Consider the following 10,830-nt stretch of genomic DNA (forward strand, 5'->3'; position numbering starts at 1 on the left):
CCTCTAGAGGGAGTTTGAATCGCCTCTAGAGGAGATATGAGACACATTATGGTCAGGAGATGTCAGTGTGTCCACTGCTACAAAACACAAATATGTTTTTTCTCTCAGGGTGGAATGGTCAGTAAGCAAACTTTGTAAATATCCATTTACTGATTTTTTTTTTTCTGGTATGCCTTGTTTTGTCCTTGCTACACCACTCAGAGATGATCAGGTGACATTGTTTGAAGCAAACTGTGGTCATTATTAATTTAGTGTTTGAGGCTATCATTGCAATTATTATCTTCCATAGTGGACAATGTAATGTATATCAGCCAAATAGTCTCTAAAAATGTCATATGCAAAGTAAACGTTAAATTTTTCTTTTAGGAATCTTATGTATGGAAAATGTACCAGGAGCGTTGCTGGGAGTTCTTCCCTGCTGGTGACTGTTTTCGGAAACAGTATGAGGATCAGCTCAACTGATCTGTTCTCGGAGAAACAGATTCTTCCCTTTCATACTCTAACATGTCCAAGGCCCTCTAAAGCCAGCGTCTCTGTTTCCCCTTAAACATGTCTTACTGCTCCTTAATGGGAGCTACGGAATGACCAAATGAGGTTCTCTGCTCTGCTTCACATCCCAGTCCAGAAGGACCTGCAGGCAACCATTCCTCACATCCCAAGGCTTCCTACCAGCTCTCCTATACTCACACAGTCAAATCGCCAGCCCTGCCAATACTTCCAACACATGCTGTTTGGAATGCTTCAAAGACTTTGTACATAGAAAATATCAGATAATATGATGTACAATATTTGACTAGTGGCACGTCAAGTTTTTCAGCTCAGATGAAGATTTCTTTGCTTCATCCTGTTCTACACTTACAAGCAAAAATTACAAAGAAACTATTGAGCTGCAAATGAAGGACACAAAGATGGACAGAGGTGAAGAGTGAAAGGGAGATAACAACCCTGAAAGACTATCAGGACAGTAACGAATAGTGAAAGAACAGACATGTTTTTGACTTTTCATGTGTACAGTGCACGTTGCATGTGAAGTACAGGGGTTGGACACAACAACAGCTCTATATCCTGCTGTAATCCAACACAACAGTTCTGCAATTAATCTGAACCTTTAGTAGCTTTTGTGGTCAGAAGTTAGGACCGTCAATAAACTCTTACGGCACTCTTAGGCTTTTTAGTTGTGGTACATGTTAGTTGGAAAGATTTAATGTGCCTCTGCATTATAATCTAATCTAACATATCAACTAGTTCCTGAAGTATCACAGATTTGAGACCTGGCTCAGTCACAACACTAACTGATGTTCACTAATAGGACTCTAGTATTGGACTAAATTATAGCAGTTTATAGATACCGTGTCCACACCATGTAAATGCCAACAGAGTTTATGAAGGTCTCCTTTAACTTAGTGTTCATATTGATATCAAAATGATCAACACGTCCATGCTGTTCAGTAGAGCCGGAAATTAAGCCAAAGTGTCGACGTCAGTAGGTCACAATCCGCAGTCCAGTCAGCCTGTCAGTATATTTTTTCCCTCAGATTACAGAAATTAAAAAAAAACTAAACTATACTATACTTGCAAAACAGTCGAATATCTTAATAATATCCTTAACAAAATCTGAATTGGTTGTCTTCTATTTCATCTCTAGCAAACCTCCAGACAGAAACACCTGTCTCACTCCAGGTTGATATATGTGTACAAGTACTGGACATGAAATACTCCAGAGCACATTCATTCTTACATTTTAACTTTACTGACAACATAACCTTTCCTCTTAAGCCAACATCTACACAAACTAGATATTTTTAGCCCTGTTATCGATGTGAGACCAGCTTGTACTCAGCATGTTTGTTCTGTCCAACTCTTCCGGCTGATGGTCAGTAAGAGTTATAAATTTCTAGGTGCCACTGGTGGCACTTTAGATTGTCGTTCTCATAATTAATGCTACTTCATTTGGGTTTGCTTGGTCAATTTGTTAATAAATGTTTTTTTAAAGCAATACTCAAACAGCAAACTTTATCTACTTAAGGCTGCATACAAAGTTTGTGTATGCTTGTTAGTTAAGACAAATTATCAGCCTGACTGGAGTAGCCATGTTTCCTGCAGTAGGAATGCCCAGCAAAGTTCAGACTAAAGATGGATGGTGAGTAAATAGATGAAGGCAGAGGGAATTAAGGACAGGGTTGTAGTGCCTTATTGTGAGCTATGCAAGTCAGGAAAGGAAAACGGGATGTTGAATAGCTCACATAAAAACAGTGTAAAGATCTGGAGGTGTTTGTGGAGGGCTATTTATGAAAGAGAGAAATATATAAAATGTGAGTAGTATAGAAAAATGGATATAGAAGAAAGAGTGATGGAGGAATGATGTGTTCAACACTTCCCATACAGAGACTATATTGAATGGACCTGATTTAGCCTTTTGTCTGTCTCCAGAGATAGTTTGAACAGTTGCATGCTGAATTCTTTTGCACTACATATATAGCGCTTTTCTACCTATTGGCACTCAAAGCGCTTTACACTGCTTCTTATTCACCCATTCACACTCACAATCACACACCGATAGAGGAGCTGCTATGCAGTTGGCCAACGTTCGACGGGAGCAACTAAGTTGAGGTTAAGTGTCTTGCTCAAGGACACTTCAACATGTGACCGGAGGAGCCGGGAATTGAACCAACAACTGTGAGATTGGTGGACAAACACTCTACCTTCCTGCACCACAGTCGCCCTTTAGGGAGTTTTGGTACATCCCTGACTACAAAAACACTACACTACAGTACAAATGTTCAGTTTTTATTTAAACTGTGAGAGGTGTTGATGCAACAACTGTATTATACTAAAGTAATACTGTGTACTGAGGACTAGCCTCTAGCAGAATTCATTGGGTATAGCTGTTGGATCAGACTGCTTTAAGCTATAGCTAGGACCTAATAAAGTCCCATCTGAGTATATGGGGCAGTCTTTAGTCTACTGCAGAACAAGCTACATGTGTGATGGCTCTTCTAACAGTACCAACAGTTTACTTGACAGTTTTCAGTATTTGTAATTTATGTAATTTATTCAGAAGATAAATTTGTCTCATTTATTTAGCTTTTCAGGACATGTATCCATATAGCGAAACAGAACTCTGTCATCTAATTCAGTTAGTTGGGTTGTATGCTCAATTTGTTTTTCTTTGTATTTTAATCATGGCAGCCTCACTGCAAACCAAGAACACAACTGTGTTTGCAGTGGGAGAAAAGTGCAGACCATCCTTAGTACACATTTCACAACTCAACACAGTTGCGATCTTGTAGTACTTGGGTCAGCATGCACAAATATAGTCCAAATAAATGGCACTATTGAAACTAAATAATGAATTTATAGCATAATTGCAATTGCACTATGGTTTATTAATATATTTGTCGGTTACAAGAAGTGTGTGTTAATTGAGTCAGAACTGGCAGATGTTCATCATGTGTTTAAGATCAGATAAGGATTGTTCTTTTTTGTTTTTTTTATAATAGGGCGTTAATCTCTTTATACAAACATTGTCCAAAAATTGCATGCCTTTTGTGCAGGATTAATGATTACGTATAATAATTAAACAAAATCTATGTCACCCTTAAAATTTTTAATAAGATTATTTAAGATTAATTAAGATTTCTGTAATATTGTGTATATGTGTTGTGGGCTTCATTGTAACTGTTAAGATAATTTGCCGCAACTGCATCCCTTTGGTAAAAAACAACTATGTGGCTCCTACTTTTCTCTCACTGAACACTTTCTGTTTTGAAATACTATAAGCAACAGGTTTGTCATTTAGTTTTGAGCTCAAGCAATAGCGCTTCAGGGAGTGTATGAGAGATGACCATTACAAAAAAAGGTAAAAATACTGCAAGCTTGCTTAACTTTGTCTCAGATTTAAATAAAATTATGTATTTATTCATTATCTATTTATTTGTATTTAAATACCAAATAAGAGTAAAGAAATGCATTTGAGACTTTTGTTTAATTAGTTCCCCATATAATCTTAAAGGTGTGATATGTAATGTTTATTGGCTCTTAGCACACAACCACCACAACATACACATAGAGGTCAGCTTTCTACTTTAAGCTTCATAACAGGTAGAGCTAGACCTGTACGTTACAGACACTGTTATGCTTTCTCTCAGAATCACTGTGCACTTGCTTTGGTTTCACAAATGATCATTAGAGGAGTATGTAAAATTTGAATTCAGCTTTAGAGTGAAATACTATTTATAAATTAGTTAGTAGCCAGTAACCTACTCTATGAAGACACACATTATGGCATCAGTCATCATCATATAGTAGTAAAACCTGGTAATTAAACCATGGAATAACAGTGTTTACTTGCCATAGCCTTTCTTCCAGTTAATACTGGGGTTCTCTCCAAAAGAAGCTTCCTATGGAAGTGATAAAGGCCAAAATCCACAGTCCTCCATCTGTTCAAAAATGTATTAATTATGTGAACGCCAAGTAAGGTTTTAGACCTTAACTTTTAAAAATATGCACTTGATTTGAAACACATTTGAATACTTTTTTTCAACAGAACGGGCACTGTGGATTTTCGCCCCCATAAGTTCCATTGTAAAGGGCTTTAGAAAGCTATCTCCTTTAGGTTAGTCTGAACACGAGGAATGCTGAAGACCTGTTTCAGTGATCAGATAGACACAATGGTTTTATTTATTTTTATTTGAACATTTTGGGTGTCTTTAATAAGCAACCTAAAGCTCAATGTAGTTAGCCTTAGCTGGCTAATTTTGGTTCTTCCTTCATAACATCAGTTCACCTTCTGAGCAAAACACGGATGACATTTGATTGTGAAGGGTTATACCTTGATCTGTTTCCTCAGATAAGGAAAATCAATTTGGTTACATTTTACTCCAATGGTTGTGCAGAAGTTGCTATGCTAATTTGGTTCAAGCTACCATTAGAGGCTGCTACAAAGCCATCTTTACTAATTGCACCTTTAATTTTTGGTGAGGATGCATGTGCAATTTACATTAAGCACTGACTGTACAAGTATGATAAGACAGTGGATGTTACAATTGCAACCAAACAGTGTCGGTGTTAGTATATTGCATTGTGCTCATTATACCACATGAATGTCATGCAAATGTTTTTTAAACTACTGCAATACCAGATTAGAGACAATAATGCCATTACTCCCTTGTATTTTGCTCATGTATAAATAAATATTTTCCATTTTTAACACAGAGGGGAAATGTTTAGTTTGCCACAGTAGTACATTAAGTAGACTTTTTCAGTAAGCTATTGCCACTTCTAAGTGATAAATGTTTAAAGAAGGGCCGAGATAAAAAAGATTTGCATGATTTTGAAAATAAAACTATTTCTTAACTTGTAAAGAGGGAAATATTCTTGATTCAACATTTCTGAAGTTTCTTCATTCGTTTGTGGTTTCTGTTCTGCCAACCAGTCAAGTTGCTGTCTATGCGTGTCTGCCCAGACCAATATTCTGAGTTCATCAAGTGGACAAAGTTTCAAGAAGTTATTTTGAGGCCCTCCTGAGATATAACATTCATGATCTTTGATAGGTAACAAAAAAGCATTAAAACTCTAGCCCCAGCTGTTGCTGGCAAGCAGGCCAGGAAATGAGAGAGACTGACTGTCTCCAGTTTTCAGACTGTATCCAGACCAGGTGATCTCTGTAGAGAGGTATACCAAGAGGGGGATTTCCTTCATAAAAACCCAGCATGAAATCTGCAACTAGAAAAAAATGTGAACTTACGGTTTAACTTGTTGTCATACACTGAAAAAACATGTACTGAATGAAGAAAAATAAAAAATCAAACTGTCCATCACTGTTAACAGAGAAATTCTGCTGATTATGAAACTTCTGAAACAAAAGTTGCAAGCTTTTGTTCCACAGGTTGGAGTATTAATGTTTTAATTGTGAAACTTGAGTGACAATATCTGTACAAGTAGTTTAATATTGTTTTGATTCCTAGCCAGAATCAGTTGAAGCAACACTAACATGCTCTGTGCCAAAAAACACATTTATGCAGCGTTGTATATGAACCATTAGAGGTTTACAGGACTTGTTCAATCAATCAGACTTATTTTCTCAGTGACAGCTACATGCTAACATAGAAAGAGAGTGAGAATTAATATACGGTCACACCCAAGGTGGAAAACAAAAAGAACCCTATTTCTTAGACTGTTTAAAATATCTGATTGTGTGCTCAGTACAGATACAAGTCATTATAGTGTGTGACTAACATTCATGTATATGTTGAAGGTAACTGTGTAAACACAGCATTTAATTCAGATTTAATTTTGTTAAAGTTAAAAAGAAAATGGGCTCTAAAGTAGTTAATTAGTAAACATTACTTAGTAAATAAATATTTTTTTACAATTTATTGTTTAACCTGCTTACACAATGACATGAGTAAATATGACAACATGAGAAATATTAGTGCTACTTGGTAGAGATGTTCTCAGAGCATCCAAAGTCAGGGATCATATACATGGGCCGTATAGGGCTCCTTTTGCGCAACGTCTGGAGCTAGGCTGGGTTGTAATACCAGACGTGGGTCTTGGCAGTGTACGCAAACCAACGGTGAATACATTTAAGACCAACGTGCTAGAAAGTGGCCGACACTCAATTTTGTAACCCTGCAGAAATTTCATCAAGGACTAACACTTCTACTCTATTACCAAAAGTAACTGAAAATAAGTCGGGACAGTTGGTGTTCACTAAAACAAAGCACGACAACAATCCTGCACCATTAGTTGAGGACACTGTCTTTTTAAAGCTGTTGGACAAAAAGGTCTACAGCAGGGGTCTCAAACTTGCGGCCCGGGGGCCAATTGCGGGCCGCGAGATGCTATTTTGTGGCCCGCAGGATGATATGAAAGTTTAATGTTAGTGCAGCCCGCGAGTTTTACATGAATGGCATTCTAACGCGTTGTGTGCGGAAGGTTCCTTTTTTGCGCAAGTTGGAGCTGAACGAACCTACCAATCACAGTATCTGGCTGGCTTTGGATTCGGCGTCATGCGGATTGTATTTTGTTTTTCAATAATTTGAAATGGGCTGATTTATTTGAAAGTTGATGGTGACATGATCGCCACTCTCCATGCGGACGATTTGTTATCATGACGAATCTGCAAATTAATGACCAACACGGATGTTCTGTTGACGATGTCACCGAGGGGAGTGGACCTCCGAAGGGCCTGCTCCCGTCCGCCGTCCCGCTTTGGAGTCAGGCTGGAGCCTCATCAGGGTCTTACCTGCCTCGGTTATATAGTCAACGGAACATCAGTGATGGCTATGACGTACCGCTGAATCCATGGGGTTATTTCAGAAAATAAAAGCCAGTAAATAATGCCTCCATGGCTGCATCCCATTGTTTGTATATAATAAATAAATAATGGTTTCCCACTGTCCCAGCTTATAATGAACATCCCGGTAGCAGTTGCCTTTTTGCGCTCGCTATCCTGGTACTTTCTACCATCTACAAATGTTATGATGTTCATGTCATCATGAAAGACATGACCCCTTCTTCTTTAATGTGCAAGATGCCCCTCCTGTGCTTCAAATGGAGCTCATTGACCTTCAGTGCAACTCTGACCTCAAAGCCAAGTTAAGGGACGAGAGTGGAAAAGCAGACAAGTTTGGGAAATCTTTGAGAGAATTGACCCCCAGCTCCCCTGAGCTTTCCAATGTTGTGAGCCCATATTTGTGCGAAAAGTTTTTCTCAAACTTGAACTTCAATAAGTCCAAGTACAGGTCCAGACTTACTAACGATCATCTTCAAGGCATTACTGAGGGTCTCAACTGCTTCCTCCCTCAAGCCAAATGTGGCTCAGCTGTGTGAAAGGAAGTGCTGCCAGGTTAAAGAAAAAAGACATCAATAATAAAGTTATTGAGTACAGGATGAAAGTCCATGTTTTTGGCAACAGCCCATCTCCTGCAGTCGTTATGTACAAGCTGCGAAGAGCCATCAGGGAAAGCCACAGGAGTATGGAGACGACACTGTCAAGTTTGTTGAAAAAACTTCTATGTTAACGATGGCTTGATATCCGTCCCAACTGAAAATGAGGCAATCGACTTTCTTCAACAAACACAGGCTTCGCTCGCTGAGTTGAACCTTCACCTACACAACTTTGTTTCATACCACCAAGCAGTCATGGAGGTTTTCTTACCTGCAGATTGTGCTTTAGCAGTCAAGGACTTAGATCTTAGTAGAAAAACCATACCTCTACAAAGGAGCATGGGCCTCCTGTGGGAGACACATTTACCTACTCTGTGACTACCATCAACAAGTCCTTCACCCGTTGTGGAGTTCTCTCACCTGTCAACACTGTTTATGATTCCCTGGGTTTGTTGGCATCTGTCAAGATTCAGGGATGAGCTCTCCTCAGAGAACTTACTTCAGGGCTCTCTGGCTGGGATACACTCCTATTGGAAGGTAAGCCGATCAAATCGTTGAAGAGATTCACTTCAAGACCTAAAAGTGTTCCAGATCTCACGCATGTACACTGAAGCCTTGCTTAGCACAGCAATTTATAAAGAATTGTGTATGTTCTCAGATGCATCAACCAAAGCTATTGGTGCAATTGCATATTTGAGACCACTCCAAGAAAATGGTCAATCAGAAGTGGGATTCATCATGGGAAAGGCAAAGCTAGCACCACAGCCTGAGCCAACAATCCCAACAATTGAACTGTGTGCAGCTGTTTTAGCAGTAGAAATGGCAGATCTCATATGAGATGAGCTCGATCTAGAGCTTCATGTCATTAAGTTCTACACCGACAACAATTTGGTGCTTGGCTATATCTGTAATTAATCAAGAAAGTTCTATTTGTACATTCACAATAGGGTCCAGCGCATCCGTCGGTCATCAAAGCTTACCCCGCACTCCAGACGAATTGGCTGAGGCAAAGGACGTTGTGTTTTGAATAAACTTGGTCCATTCCTGAAGAACAATTGAATTTGTGTTGGAGGTCGACTAAAGCACTGTGAAGTTACAGCAGAAGTTAAGAACACTATAATCCTGCGTAAAAACTGTCATATCTCACATGGCATCAACATGCACAGGTGAAATACCAAGGTTGACACCTGACAGAAGGAGCTATTAGAGCTGCTGGATTAGGGATTTTGGGGGTCTGTCTTCAAATGCTGTCAGGGGTTTCAGTTGTCTGACATCATTGTTAAGATCTGATTGTAGCACAAACTAGCATGTAAAAAGCTTAGGATGGATAAAGGCATGCAAAAGTACCTAAGTGAGCAGGGATGCACTTGGGAATTCAACACGCTTCTCACATGGGAGGATGGAAAATGGAAGTGCCTGTTCCTCCTAGAGACTTCTCAGACAAGGTTTTATACAGAAAGCAATGGAGACACGTTCAGTCTCTAGTAAACCAGTTCTGGGTCTGCTGGAGCCGGGTATATTTACCCACATTGCAGTACAGACAGAAGTGGACTGAACCTCATAGGAAGTGGGAGTTCTGATCCTGCTCAGGGAAAAGCAAGTTGCCTGGAACTGGTGGCCTATGGCAAGAGTTGTAACCACATTCCTTGGAAAGGATTTTCCTCTTCAGGAAAGTTGAGTTGAAAACAACTAACCAAGGCTTTTAAAAAACCTTTCTAAGGCCAATCACAGAAGTCATCCTACTATTACCTTAAAACTGATGTAGAGGTTGAAAACAACAGTGACCTCACGTAGGTCAAGCGAGGAGTGTGTTGCCTTTAAGGCATTTATTTTGTTAAAGTAAATAAAAAATGGGCTTTAGAGTAGTTAAGTAGTAAACATTACTTAGTAAAGTGTTAGAGTAATAAATATAAGTTCAAATATTTTGTTACAATTTATTGTTTAACCCGCTGACATAATGGCATGAGGTCATTTCCTGTGGGCTAATTCCTGTTGAGTACAACATGGAGGACTCAAAGACTCAAATAGAAAGGACTGAAATAGAATTTATTAAGATAGATAAATATTAGACAGGTAAGAACAGTTACATTTGCTGTTCGACTTTTCCATTCTTCTATTTTTTCAGCTTGGCGCAACACGTTGTTGAGATTTGAGAGGTGTGCACATCACCACAACATTTATTTACACAGACTAAAACATGTCATTAGGATTAAAGGTACTTGATTTAAGTTAGGTAAATTCTTTTTATGTTAGTGATGAATTTTCCATGTTCAAAGTTAACTTAACAACTATTAAGTTTCACAGGGCTCTGTTGTAGGACACCTGAAAGCCATTAATGTCTAATCAACTCTGAAAAGAGTATTGAAAAGCAAATGTCATGATCCCACACACTTCCTGTCCTTGGACTTTTATTTTGTGGCTCCTTCTCCCCACTTTCTGTGCCTGGTTGTTTTCCCCAGCTTTACCTTTGTTGTCCCTTATCGTTTGCACCTGTTCCCCTCACTTTTTAAGCCCAGTCTTCCCGTCTCTTCTCTGCCAGATCCTCGTCGTCATCCTACCCCCAGCCTACACTCTGAACTCTTGGAAAACCTGACTCTTACTATCCAGAATTTGTATTATTTCACCCTTAACCAAAACTCTTAACCAAAAGACAGCAAAAGTCAGGTGGATGTGTACATTTTCTAGTCATTAAACATCTATTGCAATACAGTTAAATCCATTAAGAAATGGGAAAAAATAATATGGCACAAGTATAAATCTGCATAAAGCAGGTCATACTCCAATACAGTGCAACAAGGACACTAGAGATGATAAATGTGCGTCTCATAGAGTCACATAGCACCTGATGTGGTCCATGCAAAACGTGACTGAAACCATCAAAAACCATCACATTAAGCTGCTGCCAGTGACTTGTAGCCTCTAACCAAGCAATTGGCA

At 38.9% G+C, this 10,830-nt stretch overlaps 1 protein-coding gene across 17 annotated transcripts in view; it reads left to right on the forward strand.

Annotated features, from left to right (window-relative positions):
* Window positions 1–5,814, forward strand: part of ryr2a (ryanodine receptor 2a (cardiac)) — a 231,815-nt gene extending 226,001 nt beyond the window's left edge. For all 17 annotated transcript variants that reach the window (XM_067511788.1, XM_067511778.1, XM_067511780.1 and 14 more), the window contains one exon: window positions 367–5,814. In XM_067511788.1, the coding sequence (XP_067367889.1) occupies window positions 367–462 (96 nt within the window). In that variant the 3' untranslated portion in view covers window positions 463–5,814. The remainder of the gene's footprint in view (window positions 1–366) is intronic.
* Window positions 5,815–10,830: the final 5,016 nt, after the last annotated feature.

This window comes from Channa argus, chromosome 7, assembly GCF_033026475.1.
Source record: "Channa argus isolate prfri chromosome 7, Channa argus male v1.0, whole genome shotgun sequence".
Lineage (NCBI taxonomy): Eukaryota > Metazoa > Chordata > Actinopteri > Anabantiformes > Channidae > Channa > Channa argus.